General features: G+C 38.6%; 1 protein-coding gene across 1 annotated transcript in view; it reads left to right on the forward strand.

Annotated features, from left to right (window-relative positions):
* The first annotated feature begins 3,393 nt into the window (after nt 1–3,393).
* Nucleotides 3,394–24,152, forward strand: part of LOC139754434 (proteasome activator complex subunit 4-like) — a 576,322-nt gene continuing 555,563 nt past the window's right edge. Inside the window, exon 1 of the mRNA XM_071671710.1 lies at nt 3,394–3,952. Within this exon, the coding sequence (XP_071527811.1) occupies nt 3,759–3,952 (194 nt within the window). The 5' untranslated portion in view covers nt 3,394–3,758. The remainder of the gene's footprint in view (nt 3,953–24,152) is intronic.

Here is a 24,152-nt window from a genome sequence, read left to right on the forward strand (position 1 = left end):
GTACCTCAGTAAATGTCGTGTTCTCAGTATATGTCGTGCCTCAGTATATGTCGTGCCTCAGTATATGTCGCACCTCTAGTATATGTCGTGTCTCAGTAATGTCGTGCCTCCTCAGTATATGTCGGTACCTCTGTATATGTCGTGTCTCCAGTATATGTCGTGCCTCAGAATATGTCGTACCTCAGTATATGATCGTGTCTCAGTATATGTCGTGCCCTCAGTATATGTCGTGCCTCAGTAGTATGTCCGCACCTCCAGTATATGTCGTGTCTCAGTATATGTCGTACCTCAGTATATGTCGTGTCTCAGTATATGTCGTGTCTCAGTATATATCGTACCTCAGTATATGTCGCACCTCAGTATATATGGTACCTCAGTATATGTCGTACCTCAGTATATGTCGTGTCTCAGTATATGTCCGTGTCTCCAGTATGTCGTACCTCAGTATAATTTCGAGCACTCAGTATATGTCGAGTTCAGTATGTTGTACCTCAGTATATGTCGCACCTCAGTATATGTCGTGTCCTCAGTATATGTCGTACCTCAGTATATGTCGTGTCTCAGTATATGTCGTACCTCAGTATATGTCGTGTCTCAGTATATGTCGTACCTCAGTATATGTCGTGCCTCAGTATATGTCGTGTCTCAGTATATGTCGTGCCTCAGTATATGTCGTACCTCAGTATATGTCGTGTCTCAGTATATGCGTGCCTCAGTATATGTCGTGCCTCAGTATATGTCGTGCCTCAGTATATGTCGTGTCTCAGTATATGTCGTGCCTCAGTATATGTCGTACCTCAGTATATGTCGTGCCTCAGTATATGTCGTGTCTCAGTATATGTCGTACCTCAGTATATGTCGTGTCTCAGTATATGTCGTGTCTCAGTATATGTCGTGCCTCAGTATATGTCGTACCTCAGTATATGTCGTGTCTCAGTATATGTCGTGTCTCAGTATATGTCGTGCCTCAGTATATGTCGTACCTCAGTATATGTCGTGTCTCAGTATATGTCGTACCTCAGTATATGTCGTGCCTCAGTATATGTCGTGTCTCAGTATATGTCGTGTCTCAGTATATGTCGTGTCTCAGTATATGTCGTACCTCAGTATGTGTCGTGTCTCAGTATATGTCGTGCCTCAGTATATGTCGTACCTCAGTATATGTCGTGCCTCAGTATATGTCGTGCCTCAGTATATGTCGTACCTCAGCATATGTCGTACCTCAGTATATGTCGTGCCTCAGTATATGTCGTGTCTCAGTATATGTCGTGCCTTAGTATATGTCGTGTCTCAGTATATGTCGTGCCTCAGTATATGTCATGCCTCAGTATATGTCGTGTCTCAGTATATGTCGTACCTCAGTATATGTCATGCCTCAGTATATGTCGTACCTCAGTATATGTCGTGCCTCAGTATATGTCGTACCTCAGTATATGTCGTACCTCAGTATATGTCGTGCCTCAGTATATGTCGTGTCTCAGTATATGTCGTGCCTCAGTATATGTCGTGCCTCAGTATATGTCGTACCTCAGTATATGTCGTGCCTCAGTATATGTCGTGTCTCAGTATATGTCGTACCTCAGTATATGTCATGCCTCAGTATATGTCGTACCTCAGTATATGTCGTGCCTCAGTATATGTCATGCCTCAGTATATGTCGTGTCTCAGTATATGTCGTACCTCAGTGTATGTCATCCCTCAGTATATGTCGTACCTCAGTATATGTCGTACCTCAGTATATGTCGTGTCTCAGTATATGTCGTACCTCAGTATATGTCATGCCTCAGTATATGTCGTACCTCAGTATATGTCGTGTCTCAGTATATGTCATGCCTCAGTATCTGTCGTGTCTCAGTATATGCCGTACCTCAGTATATGTCATGCCTCAGTATATGTCGTACCTCAGTATATGTCGTGCCTCAGTATATGTCATGCCTCAGTATATGTCGTGTCTCAGTATATGTCGTACCTCAGTATATGTCATGCCTCAGTATATGTCGTACTTCAGTATATGTCGTGCCTCAGTATATGTCGTACCTCAGTATATGTCATGCCTCAGTATATGTCGTGTCTCAGTATATGTCATGCCTCAGTATATGTCGTACCTCAGTATATGTCGTGCCTCAGTATATGTCATGCCTCAGTATATGTCGTACCTCAGTATATGTCGTACCTCAGTATATGTCGTGCCTCAGTATATGTCGTACCTCAGTATATGTCGTGCCTCAGTATATGTCGTACCTCAGTATATGTCGTGTCTCAGTATATGTCGTACCTCAGTATATGTCGTGCCTTAGTTATGTCGTGCCTCAGTATATGTCGTACCTCAGTATATGTCATGCCTCAGTATATGTCTTGTCTCAGTATATGCCGTACCTCAGTATATGTCGTACCTCAGTATATGTCGTGTCTCATTATATGTCATGCCTCAGTATATGTCGTACCTCAGTATATGTCGTACCTCAGTATATGTCGTGTCTCAGTATATGTCGTACCTCAGTATATGTCGTGCCTTAGTTATGTCGTGTCTCAGTATATGTCATGCCTCAGTATATGTCATGCCTCAGTATATGTCGTACCTCAGTATATGCCGTACCTCAGTATATGTCGTGCCTCAGTATATGTCGTGTCTCAGTATATGCCGTACCTCAGTATATGTCGTGCCTCAGTATATGTCGTACCTCAGTATATACGTCAGTATATCCCTCAGTCTTGGTGTACGTTGTAAGCCTGGCTGGCTGGATATGTTGGTGGCGTCTTTGTGGTCATTTCCTGACTCCCTGAATTAGCTGCAAATGTGTATGTTTAGATTATATGACAAATAGGAAGGTGAATCTGGGGAAATTAGGGGAGAATTTGGGGAAATTAAGTGAGAATTGAATAGGCTGATGACGTTTCTCGAAATTAGATTCATTGGAAATATAAAAGTTTTCTTATGAAGTAAGATATGATAATATAAAAGGTGGGATGATGCAGCTGAAATCTACATATGTAATGCGTCTCAAGATGGGAGGCGGGGGAATGACCTCAGACGCAGATTTCATCACTTTTCTAAGCAATTTGGGTCCGATTCCCTTGTTGTTAGTGACTTCCTCACATGCCAAATATATTCATACTTCTTCATGAATAATGAAAAAATGCTCTAGCAGGTTGCCTCAGATGTTTTACTACTAATAAAAAGAAAAAAAAAGTTTTACGCGAGACAGATTTGTAGAGAAGTTTTGAAAACATGCCAGAATCTGAATCCTTTGTGTTTCTCTCTGGCCTTGTGTCTGGGTTACAGTACGTGTTTGTGATGGGGTTAACCCTCGCACTGGCAATCACCCATTAATAATAAGAACTATTCCTCTGGATGGTAGGAATTGGATGGCCGACAGTGGCCTGATTGGCTCTGCCTATCATCATCATCCCGGTCATATCTGGAAGGGTGTCTGTGCCACTAACCCTTCACGTCCGTCAATATATATCTATACATTTCCCACATTAGCCATTGTCATCGCCAGTGGGGGAGGGGTTGTTCTGGTTGTTGTAGGGTGGTTGTGGTGAGGCAGTTGGCTCTGGTGGTGGTGGTGCAGCAGCCAATAACAGGCTAACCCAGAGCTGATGACGTAAACAACATGGCAGCAATCATAGTGGAAACCTCATCGTCGTGTGAAAGTTCTACGTTTTAAGCTTAGCTGGTCAGTGTGCGAGGTGGTGGTTATGGTGGTGTGAAGTGTGGTTGTGAGCTCGAGACATCCCCCCCATCACCCTTGGAGATGGGACAGCACGACCCAGACCTGGGCTACCTGCCCCAGAAGCAGGTGATCTACAACAAGCTTCTGCCTTACAAGGACTCCATTGAGACGGAAATCCTCGACCAGTTGGCAGACATTAAGGAGAACCTGGCCAGAGCTGTTCTCCTCAGGGATATCAGGCCAGGATGTATTCACTGGGTAGCCAAACTCTCAAGGTAAGTCTGGGATTTTTTTTATTTTCTTTTTTTTTTTTTTAATATAGTTCATATGAGTGACATATGGTCCTAAGGTTTGGATAAGAATTTTAGTTATAGGGTTAACAGTCGATGTATTGAAATATCCGAGGTTGATTTTTATTATTCTGGTCCAGGTATAAATTGTTTTGTGATTGTGGTATATATCATTAGTCTGTCTTGTAGATTTTAATGTATATTAGGTGAATGCAAGCTAAATGCCACTTGCAGTTAGAAAGGGTAATATATGAGTTCATTACCATTTTAGATTCATTTAGGATTCGTCAAAATAGAATACAGAATATGGTCAACCTACGTAATACATACCAGACTCAGGATCACATTAAACTCCCGCGTTCAAGAGTCGATTAATGATGATGATGTGTAGCAGGTGCATGTCGTATCAAGATTTTAATTCATTTGTAGTTCTCAAATCATCTACATGTGGAATGGTGGTCTATATATACAAGGTAATGGACTAGTTTAGCTACGTACTGAGACTTGCCTAGAGTTCCAGTTTAGGATCACCATATATATATATATATATATATATATATATATATATATATATATATATATTATGTGTGGCATTAAAAGAATTGCATGTTGAACTTATTTTTAGGAGAATTGATCTACACAGGAGAAATATGATTTGAAGTGTTACTCGTATTGTAATAGTGGTATGGTAGATGGTGATAGGAGGGAGGCTGTGATAATGTGGGAAAATATGGTGTAAAAGTAATGAAAACTTTATGAAAAACATAACTTACTTCCCTTGGCTGTCAAAATGTACCATATTTTTTAAGTTGCTTGAAAGGAAATGTTAATTACAGTGCAATGCTTGTGTTAATATTTTCTCGTTGTCAGTTTTTTGTTTAAGTACATGCACCCAATACCGGTATGGCTGAAGGAAGAAAATGACAATGTCTTTGGTGTATTTCAAATGTAATAATGATTATTAAAGTAAGTTTCAGCCTTGGGTGAGGTTTTTGTAGTTTTTTTTATAGTGGTTCATGGACTTTTGCCTTATTTTTCCAGCCCCTTTGTCTCTTTCTGTACAGAAAAATTAATGATCAGATCAACTTCCCATTCAAAATTATTTGATTTTTTACTGCCCCTAAATTAGACTTTATCACGCTAATATTGGATGTTGTAATTTTTTGTTCTGTATCGATGGTACAAATCATAGTGAACATAGGTAATAAAAGTCATGGAGTTTGTTTTAGATTGCTATGATTTACTATATGAAGTAAGGCAAAAGTGGTGAGGGTTATGAATATCAGAAAAAATGTGGGGTTAATTGATGTAAAAGTAGGTGATAAGCATAATACCAAGAAAGCAGTTAATTGCATTATCCCAGAAAACAGTGTTATATCTGTAAGGGAAACTCTTAGTTAGGTAGAGATAGGATTTGTGATTACAAAATGCTGATGGTTCAAAATGGGATGAAGGTGTAGGCTTTGCTGTAGTTATTTGAAAATGTACTTAGAGAATCTTTCCTAAGTATTGACTTCTGAAGTATATGGTCATGGCTGCACTTACCTGAACAGGCATACAAAGAAATTTTCAATATACTTCAATTTTTAGCATTCGCTCCAAGTCATATCACACTATGCCCCATTGAATATCATAGTTCTAAAAGTCAAAGGCTGGATTGCAAGAATCCAAGACACTTGAAAATAGTAACAGAAGAGCCATTGATGTCATTGAAACACTTATATCCAGAAAGATTAAAGAAATTGAAAGTACTATTGCTAACTTTAGAAGAAAGACAGGGCATATGATTTAAGTCTTAAAGATATTAACAGGGAAGTATGATGCAGATATTCATAGTATTTTGGAACTGCAGTTAGTTTGCATTGAATGAGAATTTGAGCATGATGTAAAGTTATTTCACCAGCACTGGAATATGCTGGTGAAATACTACAATAAGATCAGTGATAGAGTCTCCATCCCTGGATTGTTTTTAAGAAACACCATGATAAGTAGTAGAGTGAAAAGTGGATACTATGAATTTAGGGCACCAGCATCATGATCTCGTGTAAGACTGCAGTATTCAGACTTGACTGTAGAGGTTTAAGGCCAGCAGTCTTAAGGAAAAAATATGCAGAGCTCGAGATTCTAGCTAGACTGGTGTCTTGAACACATTGGTACTTAACAGCAGCTTTAAAATAGTTAGGGTAATGCAACTATATCAAGCAATTTTTTTTATCACAGTTGTACCTGTAAATGATGTGAATGGCAGGCCAGATGGGACTTGAAAGCCCAAAAGAAAAACAAACTACAGAGGATAGAGAATGGTATTGAAGTGTGACATTCCTCCTTCAATAGGAATTGCCATTTTGAGACTTCTTTATCGATGAAGGATTACTCATGCTGTGTCAACACATGGTCACTTGAGAGAGAGCAGACCTGACCCAATAAGTGATACCTGTCTGTGTCCAGGCTATTAACTGTAGTGTTGCTGTTGAACATGTAATAACGGAGTGTCACTGATGTAGGAGTTTCAGTCAAATATGAGTTGTGCAATAACAGTGGAAGGAATAAAAAAAGATCGTAAATTTTAGACAGAGGAAGGAATAAAAAAAGATTGTAAATTTTAGACAGTAATGCAAGTAGAATGATGAATTTCACAGTAAGCCTAAATATACAGTGAAATGTCTTTAATTCAGTCTGATCTATGGTTTGGAGGAAAAACAGAATTTGGCCTCATTTTAAAAGATTTTTATGGTTAAGAAAATTGGCAATATTCTTCAACTCTCCGAATATCACTGAATAGCAGGGAATACCTCGGAAATTAACTAGGATTACAGTAGAGTTGTAATGCTTTAATACTGTAGAATACCCAATTTATTAGTGAAAATAATGCTTATATGAAGTTTACTGCTTTTTTTGTATTTTTGTGAATTTATATTGTGAAATACAACCAGACAGAAAAAATGCTGATGCCATACTTTGTGGTCTGGAAAATTGAGTTTTTCAAGTGAAAAAATTTGTCATTTGTAATGAAAGGACATTATTTGAAGACAATGAAATGACCAAAAAACAATATACTCGCTTAACCCATGGAGAGATAAACTTCCAGTGAGAATACATAACTAAAATTACATTAAGTGCTACACCATCTGGTGTTGACAAATCTTGCTTGGTGGCTTGTAGTTCATTTTATATAAACACAAACCCCTTTTCCTACAGCTGCCTTGTATATAAATCTTCACCGCCTCTGCGGATGCATACTTAGTTTCATTATGGCACTCGGTGTGTGGTTTTTATGGCATTCATTATTTAGGGAGACTCCCAACAGAATGAGGTTCCTTGCGTTTCCCTCCAGAAATGTTTTGATACATTATCAACTGAGATACTTCTTTACCTTTCCGCTTCGTAGTTTTCTCTGATTAATGCATTACAAATATTTTGATTTTACAAGAATAAATTATGAAGAACTGCAATCAAGTTTATCACAGACACTTTATTTTGGTTCATTATACTCATAATTTCCAATGAACATTGGTGCAAGATTTTTGTCGTAGATTGTTGTATTGAGCCTATGTAACTGGAGTACAACCATTGCACAAAATTTTCAGAGCATTATGCAGTACTATAATGGATGCCTTTCCTTTCATCTGAGATGGCTTTGATTGGGCATGTTTTGCTTGTGCCGTGTTGGTCAGTATTAAAAAATGCACTTCCTGTTGTAAAGTCTTTCATAAAATGTTCTACTTTTTAATTATGTAGAGTGTGGACATTAAAGCTTTCTTATGGCCATGTGACCAGATTTGGTGTAAATATACATAGCACTTCAGTCCTCTCATGCTTAACCCCACTTTTTGCATTAGAACTATTGAAGATATCCTTCTTCATAACTGTATTATATCCTTTCTGAAATTATTAAGGAGCACCCATCATCTAATTCAGTAGTTGTGGATTTATGATATGCAGTACAGTAGTGTTTGACAGTAATACGATAAAGTCGTATAGTCAAGGATAATGTCGCATTGATCTCAGTTAAGCTCCTTTTTTCCCCATATGATGGTAATCTTTAATGAATTTAAGTACCCCACAGAACAGCATATAGAAGAAAATGTGTCCAGAAATATTTTTCAGGAACATATCCTTTTTATGAGATAAAGTATTTTGTAAAGTTGGCTTCATTTAAAGTGATTTCATTGAGAGTAAGACTTTTCAGAAATGCATCTAATATATTAAACAGGGAGCTCCTATAGTATGTGCTGGGAATTAGATGACTGTATTTTATGAATAGAAATTTGTTGCATTTTGGGACTTTATTACTGTTTGCTAATCCATCAAAATCTTTGGAAATGTCTAACATCTATACTTTGGAAAAATTTCTTAGTCCTGGCCCTGCAAACTAGACATTTCAATATATGATTTTATGTAAGCATATTAGTTTTAAGTTCTAAGAAATCTTCTAAAAGAAATTACAATAAATAATCCCTTGTAAAAAATTTAGTTTTTAGATGTGTCTGTCAAGTGAAAAAGTGATGAATAACCATCAGGGTTTTAGTTCCCATTTATTCAAGACCCTTGTATTCACTTCCTTCATCACCCCATCTATTAACAAATTAAAGGTTGAGGTTACGCTGCAAGCAAGGCTGTATCATAAGGAGTACAATTTTGTTGAAGAAAGAACTTCTCACTCCTAAGTAGTCTACATTTCCCTGATGCTGGAAGAAACACTGTCTTGGGTTCAGGAACATTTACAAAGGTCCTGGACAAGACTAGGACTCATAGAAATTGGTTCTGGGGTACCTGTAAATGAGTAAACAAATTCAGCAGCCATGGTGACCTCACATACCCCTGCCATGGCCCACCTTTAATTGTAACTACTCACCCCCCCTTCTACCTACTCGCCACATGCCTTACACTCTCGATAAAACTTCTGCACTGCTTCGAATAGCTTTCATCACACAATATATTCATAACATCTTCCTTCAGAGTATCTCTGTTAACCCCGACACATGCTTTCTCTAGATCCATAATTTTTTTTTTTTTTATACTTTGTCGCTGTCTCCCGCGCTTGCGAGGTAGCGCAAGGAAACAGACGAAAGAAATGGCCCAACCCCCCCAATACACATGTATATACATACGTCCACACACGCAAATATACATACCTACACAGCTTTCCATAGCTTACCCCAGACGCTTCACATGCCTTGATTCAATCCACTGACAGCACGTCAACCCCGGTATACCACATCGCTCCAATTCACTCTATTCCTTGCCCTCCTTTCACCCTCCTGCATGTTCAGGCCCCGATCACACAAAATCTTTTTCACTCCATCTTTCCACCTCCAATTTGGTCTCCCTCTTCTCCTTGTTGCCTCCACCTCCGACACATATATCCTCTTGGTCAATCTTTCCTCACTCATCCTCTCCATGTGCCCAAACCACTTCAAAACACCCTCTTCTGCTCTCTCAACCACGCTCTTTTTATTTCCACACATCTCTCTTACCCTTACGTTACTCACTCGATCAAACCACCTCACACCACACATTGTCCTCAAACATCTCATTTCCAGCACATCCATCCTCCTGCGCACAACTCTATCCATAGCCCACGCCTCGCAACCATACAACATTGTTGGAACCACTATTCCTTCAAACATACCCATTTTTGCTTTCCGAGATAATGTTCTCGACTTCCACACATTCTTCAAGGCCCCCAGAATTTTCGCCCCCTCCCCCACCCTATGATCCACTTCCGCTTCCATGGTTCCATAAATGTTACATACAAATCCTTTTGTATCTCTGTTTCTCACCCACATCCTTCAAAGCAAGCACCTGATCCCCACTGCTCAATACATTTATACTTGGTTAATTCAAATGCTTAACTTTGTTCCCTTTCCCTTTATGCACTGGCGTTATTATTTTTTTTTATTTTTTTATATTGGCTGAGATGGCACTTCCAATGCCCTAATCATGGCCATCACACTAAAGCTATGTATATATTTGCCCAGCCTAAGCCAGGTACCCATTTGGTGAGGATGAATAATGTGCTTGACTCTGGACTGACTGCAGCAGCCGGGATTGGAACCTGTGTATTTGACTCCAGGTGGTCAGTGAATGTGTCAATCTGCGATGCTAACCACTCAACCATGGAGGTCCATAATTGTACGTGCATTCTGCCAATCATCAGGCATCTCACCATGATTCATACATGGTTATATCATAAATGATTCTTGGTTATTTATTGCACAATATAAGTAACATTTTTATATTTTAATTTGGTTGAAAGTGATTTAAAAATGTGAGTTAGTTTAGCCATGTTAGGCTAGTTTAGATTAGCATAGCTTTGCTGTGATTTGTTGGCTGGTGAAGAAAGGACCATTTCAGCTATGTAGAATTTATATTCACAAAAGATATAAAAAAAATGGAGGAAGGGGGATGGGGGCGCTAGAAATCCACCCTTCTTTTCCAAAAGAGGAAACAAAGGGAGAAACTTAGTTTATGCATGCAAGTTCACGATCATCTCAACTGTTAACCATCTGCTACTTTTCTCCATTGCATTCTTTAAAGATTGGGAGAAAAATAGTCTGAGCTGGGAAAATTTACGTTGACGGTGGCCTCTTTTAGTAAATGTGCCATAACACCTCAAGAAACTCTGCAAAATAGTATGATTATATATTTTTTGTAAAGAAATCCACCCTTCATTTCCAAAAGAGGAAACAGAGGGAGGAACTTAGTGTGTGCATGCAAGTTCACGATCATCTTAACTGTTAACCATCTGCTACTTTTCTCCATTGCATTCTTTAAAGATTGGGAGAAAAATAGTCTGAGATGAGCTGGGAGAATTTACGTTGACGATGGTCTCTTTTAGTAAATGTGCCATAACACCTCAAGAAACTCTGCAAAATAGTATAATTATATATTTTTTGTAAAGAACATTATTATGTACAATAGACATTCACAGAGTATATCATGTTACATTGTCCACATCTTGCATAATTTATGGTACAAGAAGAAATCTTGGTTCTTCTGGAAGAAGGGTAATTATTATTGTCCTCACCAAGTAGAACCACCTGTCATTCTGGAAAATCATCATTGGTGAAAATGGTAGATTTTTTATACAGATGGGAAGCATTTTTAGATGGGTGTGGAGAAAAAGCAACCATTGCACACAAGAATAATTGTACTGGTTTCAATAATGATTACCATCTTACTCAGTGAGTGATGAAAATTTTTAAAGCGTTATATGAAAAAGTAAAGCTGACAGATTAGAACTTGTGACTCCCCCACACACATAAGGTACCAAAGATGTGTGATTATGAAGCTTGTCTGGAGTACATTACCTCTTCTACATAGTTGAATTTTTCCAGAGCAGATTCTTTCAAACAAGAACTTATCATCTTTGATAAGCATGTGGAGATCAAACTTTAAGGTACTTGAGAAGAGTTTCTCAGCTGGGTTGCCAGAAGTTCGTTGAATGTTTCTTTAAGTAGAACAGATGGTTTTTTTTATTGTTTATGTGTGTGTTTTTGCTACTATCTAGTTCTTTTTGATTGTTTATGTGTGTGTTTGCTACTATCTAGTTCATCTGCAGCTGCATAAGCTTTCAGTGCACTAAGGTTCTCAAAGAATTGGCTATGCCCAACTACAAATCAGAAATGCATAAACAATCTTATGGTCATGTACATCAAAATCAATTGGCAAAGCTTAATGTACAGGGTGTTGGAGAAAAATTTTTGAATGAATAAACAGACCCATGGAATTATTTCTTTGGAAATTTATTTAATTTAATTGTGCAGTGATGTTTCCCTCTCCTTATGACCATGATTTTCTGCAAGGCATGCAACTCCAATAGATGTAGATATTTTCGAGTTTTGCTCCTCTTTCTCTTTCACAGCTTTGGTGGTTGAAAGTGTGAGATAGTTTCTATTTACAGTCAAAGTACCTTTTAACCATGCCAGAAACAGCACATTTTCATAAGTCTTTTGCAAGGCCATTGAGTGGCATTGGCCACTTGGTGGTGGTGATCTGTCATCGAAACATCCAGGCAGTGATCTTTCAGACACTGCCTCTTCCAGCTGTGAAAGTCGACTAAGATGAGGAGAAGCTTTTCCTAACAAAATTGGAGGCATTGCTTCCAATATCCACCTGAACATAAAAATGCTGACTGGTGCCGCTGTTAGTAATATAGACTTGCAAAAAAAAATGTGAAAAATTGTTTATGAAATTAATTACCAGATGAATTTTTAATGTAAACTAGATAGAGCATATTTCAGAAAAATATTTTTTGGTATAGGCATGATAAATGATATAACTTGCATGGTGGCAACTTGCTTGATAGTAAGGTTTTACTTATGCACTTTTAGTGTGTTTTTTGACTGTTAAAAAATTTCTGCTTATTAGAATGATAGCTTAGGACAAAGTATACTTCTGAAGGGAGTTTCTTCATTGTTTTATGAATATTTTAAAATAACTAAGCACATTGTAAACAGAACTTTAAAAACATTAGATACTCTTGGTTGAAAAGGAACTTAACTAATTAGGTAGAGGGTTCAAGTTTTTTTCTCTTTTCAAGACAAAAGTCCATGTCAGGGCTGGGCCTTGATTTAGATGAAAAGAGGGTAATGAAAGGATAAAGAATCTCTTTTAAAAAGTGCAAGGTCATTTTGAATGGGAAAGACTTGGAGAGTAGAAAGTTTCAAAGCTTCAAGGAATAGGGCAAGAGCCAGTCATCAAAACGGCCCTCATTTGGTCACCAAAATTGGAAGCCAGCTGTTGGCTCTCACAGTGTAATTAGTTTTAGAATAAAAGAAACAATTTCTGGGGTATTGGTGTTGATATTTCTGGTGCACATAAAGTGCTTTCTCCTGATTTTTGTAAATAAGGTATTGTGTATATAGATAATATGTAAGCACATTTATTTATATTCTATTATACTTTGTCACTGTCTCCTGCGTTAGTGAGGTAGCACAAGGAGACAGACGAACAAGTGGCCTAATGCACCCACATACACATGTATGTACATAAATGCCCCCACATGCATATATACATACTTATACATTTCAAAGTATACATACATATACATACACAGACATATACATATATACACATGTTCATACTCATGCATGCTGCCTTCATTCATTCTCACCGCCACCCCGCCACACATGAAATGGCACCCCTCTCCCTCCACATGCATGCGAGGTAGTGCTAGGAAAAGACAACGAAGGCCACATTCCTTCACACTCAGTCTCTAGCTGTCATTTGTAATGCACCAAACCACAGCTCCCTTTCCACATCCAGGCCCCACACAACTTTCCATGGTTTACCCAAGATGCTTCACATGCCGTGGTTCAATCCATTGACAGCACGTCAACCCTAGTATACCACATCATTCCAATTCACTCTATTCCTTGCACGCCTTTCACCCTCCTGTATGTTCAAGCCCCGATCACTCAAAATCTTTTTCACTCCATCCTTCCACCTCCAATTTGGTCTCCCAATTTTCCTCGTTCCCTCCACCTCTGACACATATGAAAACATATGTGTGGAAATACATAACCTGTGTAAAGATATATGAAAATACTTATATGTGGTGTGAGCTCATGCTTTAAAATCATAAATTGTGTAGTGCATACTTAATGTATACTAGGTGAAGTCTTAGGGGCTGAGGCTGATGGAATTAGTCAGTGTTTGACCAAGCTGTTGGAAGCCCACTTAGCCCACACAGCCCAGCGGTATGGTATATTTGATAGGTACTCATCCAGAATGCCGTCTTGCTTGACCCATTATTATCACATTTTCATATATAATGAGCATCTTTAAAAGATATTTCGACACCCCCCTGCACCAGCATAACTCTTTTTTTTTTTTTTTGACATTTCCTGTAATACTGTTTGTTTTCCTATTCCTTGAAGCTTTGGAGCTCTCTACCCTTTCATGTCTTTCCCTATAGATATGACTTGGCACTCTCTACAGAAGTATTTCCCATCCTCTAAATTCCCTAAATACTTTTCCTTTTCTCATCTTTTCACATTTCTTCGACCTCTTTTCATTTGAATGTATTTAAATTAAGGCCTGGCCTTGATATGAATTTTTGTCCATATAGATATGTTCTGAAAGGATGTTTTTATGATAAAGCCAGGGTTGATAAGCACCTACTAGATGTAAATAAGTATTAGGCTGGGCCTATACAAACCCATCAAGCATTAAATATAAGTGCCTTTGATGGGCTTTTTTAGGGGATGTTAGGCAGCAGCAACATTAAAACCCGTTTAGTTTGTCATTTGTTTGTTGGCATTTGGCAAAATGCAGTCATTAGTGTATCTGGTATGCTTCATTGAGAGAATATTGAAAATAAAGATAAATCATTACTACAAGGGAGGTTAGGTCATTTTTTGTCGGTTCTTATTTTTTCTTATAAGTGTTTCACGTACTTTTACATTTATTAACCCCACATATTCTCTGCTATTCATAACTATCACCACCCATTACTTATTTGATGTTGTAGAATAGGATAGAATGTTGTGAATCATGGTCCACAAATTTTATTTTTATTCTCTGAATGTCATGCTTGCAAAACTAAAATACGTAATATCCAACACTAGTTTCAATGCACCTTTAAACCTCTGCTACTGCAGTTGGAATATGGTGACTGCAGCTGTACTTGTATGGTTTGCCTCTTCCTTCCCCTTCTTGAATACATAGAGACCTATAGATGAGATGCATTCTAGAGAAATGCATGTTAATTGAAAATCCTTTACAAGGGGTCATCATAATGTGGTGGCTATAGAGATGTGTTCCTGACACTGTTAATTCTGCTGTATAGTGGTTTCCTTCAGTAACAGCACACTGAACCATATCTTTACGTGGGGTTTATGTTCTGCGAAAAATTGCATGAAGAGATTTTGCAAAGAGCGAACCAGTAAACCTATAGAGAAGTATGGAATGTGTGTAAGTGTGGGATATAATATCCCAAATGTATTTTACCAAATTTTCTCATATTAGTACATAAGGAATTAACACAAAGACTAACATAAATGTCATTTAATAGATTTGTGACATTTGGGATGCCATATTACCAAACACAAATGGAGCAGAAAATCACAACAGCAGGTATATCCACACTGCATAAGTAGCACAGATCCACATGCAATGGTGATAACTGCAAGAGTGACCCGCTGGAGGAAACTAGGCCTCCTTCATCCAGGACCCACATGGACTTGATCCACCCACCAACCCTCAGTGAAGTTTTGGCACATTTTCTACCACACACACCCACATAATAGCAAATTTTCCCTCGTAAAAAGAGGGATTGGTAGAGGTAGGTTCCTCGCAGAATAGCGAAATTGCATGTAATGATCGCACATAAAGCAAGGGATGGGTGCAGTTGCTCTGCAGAAGTTATTTTGATGGTGAATAGATAAAAGTGAGACAATGTTAATACAGATATGACACTAGATATAATCACCATTTACAAGTTTGTTGGAGTGGGCTGTACACAACTGTACACAGTTATAGGAGGCTGTATTTGATGGAATTTTTTTATTGTTATATTTACTGTGTATGTTAGATGAATTTTCCTGTCTGTTACACAAATCATTTGTGCAATGATCTGTTGAAAGAGTTGCTCTTCACAAAGTTCTTTTCAGTATGCATAAGTGTATGTCACTTTCTATTATAATTTTTACGTTCGTCTTTCATCTCTTCCTCATGTATCTTGTTATGGTAGGTTATGATACATTCATGTATTTGAATCCATACAAGGTTGTAGCACAGTTTGAAATGAAAACTTTATTATGCTATTTGCCTTTGTTAGTGTTTGTTGACGAGCTTGTACTAGCATTCCTATCTAGTTTATTGGCCATCTTTAAGACCTCAATTTTTGTTTTCCTTCTTGGCTCAGGTTAACTTTTACTTAATAGGCTTCTTAAATTGTTGACCCTTGGACATCTTAAAAATACAGGGATCCCTGCCTGAGCCCTACTTGCTCGCTTGGAAGATGTGTGTATTTTTTGTATCATATGAGGAGGGAACTTTACTCCCATGGGGCTCCATCTCTTGAAGTTCTTGAAATTATATAAGCTTTCTTCATTTACCATGTCCACATTCAGCTTATTCCATGCATCCACCACATTTATATAAGTACTTCTTTACATTTTTTTAACAAGTTTCCTGTATGATTTTATGTTAAGTCCTGTGATTGCTCTATCCACATATCATAGTCCACATCATTGAGCTGTTTTTAAAACTTAAAGATCATGTTCAGGTCAGGATTCACTTTTTTGATTGGTTATGTTTAGGTTAGCATTCACTTTTTGATTGGTTATGTTTAGGTCAGCATTCACTTTTCTCTTTACTAATTTGGATAAATTTAAAGCCTCTAGACTTTCCCTGTAACTTGGCTATTTTAATTTGGGTACCATCATTGTTGCCTTCCTCTGAACTTTATCAGCATTTTGCCATCTTTAGGTGCAGCTACCAAACTCGAGAAGCATATCTAGTTTTGGCTGCTTTTAAGATATGAACAACTTGCTACTTTTTGAATGATTTACTCTTCCATGTACATGGTACTTGAAAAATCTTGATGTATGGCAGCAGACAAATTGTCTCCTGAACTGTCTTCCTGACGTGGGACTGTGGCATCAGGGTATGAATTATGATGTAAGGTGTACAAGCATTTCTGGGGAGATGCTTATGAGCAGGCCACAGTTTTTCATAGAGAGCTAAAGCTAGACTATGACTGATGACTGTGAATATTTACAAGAATGGTTACTCAAGTTTAAGTGGAGACATGGAATTTCAGTGTGTAGTGCATGCGGTGAAAAGCGTAATGCTGATATGGAAGATTGTATTGTAAGGTCATGTTAAAAGAATTTATAAAATCTCCAATTCTCTGTCAAACAACCAGCAGCAATATGTACAGGTTAGGAGAGAGTGTATGTGCTGGCTGCCTGGCTGGGACTGACGCAGCACGGGCTGCCTGCCTTGACAGTAGCAATAAAACAACTATGTTAAGAAGACTTGACCAAAGACAACTACCAGCCTATGGTCATTCATTATATTAACTACTCATCACAAAGCTGTGACAAAGTTTGTAGATGAATTTGTACAGATAGTGGCTGTGGAAAATGCAGCCCCAGAACAAATGTATAATGCTGATGAATCTGCCTTGTATTTGCATCATATGCCACAAAAAAACCTTGCCCAAGATATTACAGTCTCCATCAGGGGGTACTTCTGATGTAACAATATAAACCTTGTTTGGAAGGATTAATGGTCGTATTTTTTTCTTGCTTCAAGCTTTGCTCTACTTTTGATATTATAGCAATATGTAGGTGGATTGAGCTGGCAAGGCTAAGGTTGGTCATATATTTACATAGGTTTCCTGAGGGATCAGTTCCTGTTTTCTTACATTTTCTGTTGTCCAAAATGGCCAGGTCCCAAGGTTGCCTGATGAAAGAGGTTCGACCTGTATTTCAGGGATCCCTAAGTTTCGCTGTCTCATGATATGAGACTGTACATGATTCTTGAATTGATTACTTGTTCTCTTTAATTCCTCATGTTGTTATCATTTCTGGTCATACTTTTTAACAGTTTCGTCTTTAACTCAAGTTGTTTTTATTTCTGGTCATACCTTTTAACAATTTCCCTTAACATCTCTAAACATATATTGCCCTTTGGTTCTTAGTGTGTGTGGAAGTGTGTAATGTCTGGCATTGCCAGCATTTGCCCACTTATGGTTATACCATGACTGAGAAGTCTTCTTTGGCAAAGCTGTATCAACTTAATGAAAAAGAATACAGTTGTGTTGAAGTTATCATTCCAAAGAAGACCATTTCCTTGCTAATGCAGGTAGCACAGCCTTGATAATGCAGGAGCCCCTTGAGGGAAAGTTGTCCTGAGGTTGTATGATAATGATGATAATAATAATAATAATCATGATATATCTGCTGTATACATGTATTATAATGCATATATAAAGCTACTTAATCCCCATAGAAGAGGCATTGTCAAGTTGCTGCTTGACAGTGTGATGTAGTTTTGATTAATGATGGATCACCAACAAGATACGATGTTTCATAATTCCTCTTCAGCCATTGACTTTACCATTTGCTCTTCTGCATTAAGGCCTGACTACAGTTGGTCAGTAGAAAATGACCTATATGTTAGTGACCATTAACCTATAATCCTTAGATTATAGGTGATCATAAGCCTTGCAGAATGGAAGGCTTATGAGGCAAATTGGAATGACTATAAATCATCATTTATCAATATGACTAGCAGTGATTTTTCATCCCCTGCTGTTGCTTATGACCACCTCACAATAGCACACCCAGAACTGTTGGTTTACCCCAATGACCTGTTGTTTCTTGGTGGAACAAATGATGTGAAATTGCCAGGAAAACCACCAGAACATGTTTCTGCAGATACTTCAGATCACCCAATGATACAAATCAGATATCATACGTTAGAGCTCGCTCAGAGCAGAAAAGGCACTTAAAGAAGCTAAATGGTTATCTTGGAGGAAGTAGATTTCAGAATTAACAACAAAAACACCACCTAGTCATGTCTGGAACAAAATCAGAAAATTGCAAAGAAAATTTGTTCCAACCCCATTTCCCATTTTAAAAGCAGGTGACATACATATTTTTGATCCCAAGGAGGTAGCAGAACTCTTGGGAGTACATTTTGCCAGTATATCAAGTGTGGCTCATTACTCCCCTGAATTTCGGCAAATTTAAAGTTCCACCACAATTACCCCGCCTTATTCTAATAACACAAAGGCTTTTAATTTACCTTTTTCATTGGCTGAGATGAGGAGTGCTTATCAAGCTCATCATTAACATCTCCTGGTGAGGATGAAATTGGATATGAAATGATTACGCATCTCCCTGAAAGCAGTCATTCCTGGTGCACACTTAATGGTTTTTGGATATCGCATACTTCTCCAGAGTCTTGGAAAATATCTGTTATGATACCACATCATGAGCCAGGCAAGGATCCAGAGCTACCACAGAGCTACAGACCAATAGCTTTTGCAAACTGTATTTGCAAGCTCTTTGAAAGAATGGTAAGTAATAGACTAGTCTGGTTCTTGGAATCTAAGAACCTTTAATCAAATGGGCAACTCAAAGTCCGGAAGAATCGAAGCACTTTAGATCCTCTGTTAATGCTCTTGAGGGAAATGCAGAATGGCTTTGGTAAACAAAACCAGACCAATGAATTTTTTTGACCTAGAGAAGGCATAGGACAATACATGGAGAAGTGGTATAGAAGCAATTGGCATTCTGGAACATTGGAGGTCACATGCATGCATTTATAAATTTCTTTTTTTTATCAGATCGATACCTGAAAGTCAGAGTTGGTTCTGCGTTCCCAACACCATATCTACATGAGGAAGGAATTCCACAGGATAGTGTGTTGAGTGCTACTCTGTTTGCAGTAGCTTTAAATGATCTTATGGACCATATTTCATTTGATCTCTCTTTGTGATGACCATGCAGTAGTAGTGTGTCCGCAGCAGTCGAGGCTTTGAGGAAGATCCAAGCAAAAATAAATGCATTACTAAGAGGGCTGCCTCTAGGGGATTCAAATTTCCCCTAAAAAAAATGAAGGTTATTAGATTAACCAGAACTAGAAAACAAGAGGAGATTCCAACCTTGCCTCTGAAAGACAGCATTTTTCCATATGGCAATGAAGTGAAGTTTCTTGGTATAATTTTGGACAAGAAACTGACCTTTAGTTCTCATATTGATTTGAGCAATATGGTTAAGCAGTCTCTTAATATTCTGAAAGTGTTACATCTTGATTGAGGTGCTGATCATGCAACTTTGCTGACATTTTATACATCACTGTTCCTCGGCAAACTAGACTATGCATGCCAAGTGTATGGCTCAGCATCCAAAAATCAACCTTCAGAAATTAGATGTTGTACATAACATGGGTCTTCATATCCGTACTTGGGCATATAGTACATCCCCTCTTGAAAGCATTTATGTAGATTCAGGTATGCCACCCCTTTCTAGCCATAGGGAAGAGTTGGGTTTGCAGCATATACTAAAAACTCTAACCTCAAAGAGTGACCGAAATTATAAATGCATAAAAACCCAACAGATTAGGTACCCAACAAACCTTAGCTACCAAAAACCTTTGGAAGCAAACTTAGAAAAGGAATCTAGGGAGATAGGCATCACTACATCCCAAATTTGCTATACTAAGACCATCAAAGTGTCCCCCTTGTTGTAGACCACCAGTTGGAATATGTCCATATTAAGGAGGAAAAAACTTGAGCAATTCTCAGATCATCAAAGTGAAATTTCTGGAACACTTAGTCCAGCATTGTGAATGATGCTCCATATATACTGATGAATCCAAGTCCTCAGGTTGCATAAGTTCTGCTAATGTGATTGATGATAGTGTAATTAAAAGAAAGTTACCATCTACTTGCTCTGTCTTCACAGATGAAGTTAATGCAGTACTTATGGCTGTGGAAAATTTTTATTATTCAGGATCTAAGGGACAAAATTTCATTATATATACTGATTCTAGTTGTATTTAGTCCTCATTACAGCAGCAGATACCCACTCATCCTTTGGTACAAGAAGTGCAGGATTGGCTGGTCCTCCTGCACTCTCCGAGATGTACCAGAGTAAATTTTTGTTGGGTACCAGCGCATACGGATATAGAAGGAAATGAAAAAGCAGATAAAGCTGCTAAGGAAGCAATAGATCAGCTACAGCCTTTGGATTTTAACATTCTATGTGGTGATTTTTGGGAAATAATCCATAAATATATGATGAATAAATGGCAAATAAGATTGAGTAACTACAACACATCAGAGACTAAAAGGTCTATGACCAAAGATCAAAAAGTGAGAATCCTCAAGTTACCTTAATCAAAGAGAAAGGGTCATCATGATTAGGCTCCGAATTAGACATATTTGTCTCGCCCATAGCTGCTTGAAGTCAAGTGGTGAAGAAAGACAGGTTCCATATTGTCAGACCTGTCAGTCTGATTTGACAGCAAAACAAGTTTTAATGGAATATGTTCTTTTTGATCGAGAGTGGGGGGGGGCAAATACATTACATGTGATATTGACAGGTTGATGAAATTTTTTAAGCAAATAGATTTTCATTATATATTTTGACTGTTTCTATTGATTTATATATTATACGTGTGTATATATGTATATATATGTGTGTGTATGTTATCCCTGGAGATAGGGGAGAAAGAATACTTCCCACGTATTCCCTGCGTGTCGTAGAAGGCGACTAAAAGGGAAGGGAGTGGGGGGCTGGAAATCCTCCCCTCTTTTTTTTTTTTTTTTTCCCAAAGGAAGGAACAGAGAAGAGGGGCGGGTGAGGATGTTTCCTCAGAGGCCCAGTCCTCTGTTCTTAACGCTACCTTGCTGACGTGGGAAATGGTGAATAGTATGAAAGAAAGAAAAAGATGTGTGTATGTATATATGTGTGTGATGGCTTACACAAAAGATGCTTGTGGCATGAGAAGCGTGGGAGGTGGGCAGATTAGAAAGAGTGGTGAGTGGTAGGATGAAGAAGAAAGATTATTAGTGAAAGAAGAGAGAGGCATTTGATGAGATTTGCAGGGAAATAATGCAAGTGACTGGGAGAAGTATAAAAGAAAGAGGCAGGAGGTCAAGAGAAAGGTGCAAGAGGTGAAAAAGAGGGCAAATGAGAGTTGGGGTGAGAGAGTATTATTAAAGTTTAGGGAGAATAAAAAGATGTTTTGGAAGGAGGTAAATAAAGTGTGGAAGACAACAAATGGGAACATCGGTGAAGGGGGCTAATGGGGAGGTAGTAACAAGTAGTGGTGAAGTGAGGAGATGGATTGAGTATGTTGAAGGTTTGTTGAATGTTTAGATGATTGTTAGATGATAGAGTGGCAGATATAGAGTGTCTTGGTCAGGGTGGTGTTCGAAGTGAGAGGGTTAGGGAGAATGATTGGTAGAGAGAGAAGAGGTAGTGAAAGCTTTGCAGAAGATGAAATCTGGCAAGGCAGCAGGTTTGGATGGTATTGCGGTGGAATTTATTAAAAAAAAAAAGGGGGTGGCTGTGTTGTTGACTGGTTGGTAAGGATATTTGATGTATGTATGACTCATGGTGAGGTGCCTGAGGATTGGCAGAATGCATGCATAGTGCGATGGTACAAAGGGGATAAAAGTGAGTGCTCAAATTACAGAGGTATAAGTTTGTTGAGTATTCCTGGGAAATTATATGGGAGGGTATTGATTGAGAGGGTGAAGGCATGTACAGAGCATCAGATTGGGGAAGAGCAGTGTGGTTTCAGAAGTGGTATAGGATGTGTAGATCAGGTGTTTGCTTTGAGGAATGTATGTGAGAAATACTTAGAAAAGCAGATGGAATTTTATGTAGCATTTATGGATCTGGAGAAGGCATATGATAGAGTTTGATAGAGATTCTCTGTGGAAGGTATTAAGAATATATGGTGTGGGGGAAAGTTGTTAGAAGCAGTGAAAAGTTTTTATCGAGGATGTAAGACATTGGTAGAATAGGAAGAGAGGGAAGTGATTGGTTCTCAGTGAATGTTGGTTTGTGGCAGGGGTGCGTGATGTCTCCATGGCTGTTTAATTTGTTTATGGATGGAATTGTTAGGGAGGTGAATGCAAGAGTTTTGGAGAGAGGGGCAAGTATGCATTCTGTTGTGGATGAGAGGGCTTGGGAATTGAGTCATTTGTTGTTTGCTGATGATACAGCACTGGTGGCTGATTTGGGTGAGAAGCTGCAGAAGCTGTTGACTGAGTTTGGTAAAGTGTGTGAAAGAAGAAAGCTGAGAGTAAATGTGAATAAGAGCAAGGTTATTAGGTGCAGTAGGGTTGAGGGACAAGTCAATTGGGAGGTAAGTTTGAATGGAGAAAAACTGGAGGAAGTGAAGTGTTTTAGATATCTGGGAGTGGATTTAGCAGTGGATGGGACCATGAAAGCAGAAGTGAGTCACAGGGTCGGGGAGGGGGCGAAGGTTCTGGGAGCATTGAAGAACGTGTGGAAGGTAAGACCATTATCTTGGAAAGCAAAAATGGGTACATTTGAAGGAATAGTGGTCCCAACAATGTTATATGGTTGCGAGGCGTGGGCTATAGATAGGGTTGTGCGTAGGAGGGTGGATGTATTGGAAATGAGGACAATATGTGGTGTGAGGTGATTTGATCGAGCAAAAAAAGGAATGGGTAAGAGGGATGCATGGTAATGAAAATGGTGTAGTTGAATGAGCAGAAGAGGGTGTATTGAAATTGAGGTTTGTTCACATGGAGAGAATGAGTGAGGAAAGATTGACAAAGAGGATATATATGTCAGTGGTGGAGGGAACAAGAAGTGGGGGACCAAATTGGATGTGGAAGGATGGAGTGAAAAAGATTTTGAGCAATCGGAGACTGAACATGCAGGAGGGTGAAAGGTGTGCAAGGAATAGAGTGAATTGGAACAGTGTGGTATACTGGGGTTGACGTGCTGTCAGTTGATTGAACCAGGGCATGTAAAGCATCTAGGGTAAGCCATGGAATGTTTTGTGGGGCCTGGATGTGGAAAGGGAGCTATGGTTTCGGTGCATTACACATAACAACTAAAGACTGATCGTGAATGAATGTGGCCTTTGTTGTCTTTTCCTAGCGCTACCTCATGTGCGTGCAGGGGGAGGAGGGGTGCCATTTTCATTTGTGGTGGGATGGTGATGGGAATGGATGAAGGCAGGAAGTATGCATATGTGCATGTGTATATATGTTTGTCTGTGTATGTATATGTTGAAATTTTTTTTTTTTTTTTTTTTTTAAACTATTCCCATTTCCCGCGTTAGCGAGGTAGCGTTAAGAACAGAGGACTGGGCCCTTTGTGAAATCCTTTCCTTGTGCTACCTCACAAACATGGGAGACAGCGGCTATGTATGATGAATATAGTAATGGTTGATTTGAATGCAAAGGAGAGTAATGTGGCAGTTGAGGGTATAATTGGTGTACATGGGGTGTTCAGTGTTGTAAATGGAAATGGTGAAGAGCTTGTAGATTTGTGTGCTGAAAAAGGACTGGTGATTGGGAATACCTGATTTAAAAAGAGAGATATACATAGGCATGTGTACGTGTAGGAAGAGAGGAAAGTGATTGGTTCTCAGTGAATATAGGTTTGCGGCAGGGGTGTGTGATGTCTCCATGGTGGTTTAATTTGTTTATGGATGGGGTTGTTAGGGA

The sequence above is a fragment of the Panulirus ornatus genome, chromosome 17 (assembly GCF_036320965.1).
Source record: "Panulirus ornatus isolate Po-2019 chromosome 17, ASM3632096v1, whole genome shotgun sequence".
NCBI classification, from domain to species: domain Eukaryota; kingdom Metazoa; phylum Arthropoda; class Malacostraca; order Decapoda; family Palinuridae; genus Panulirus; species Panulirus ornatus.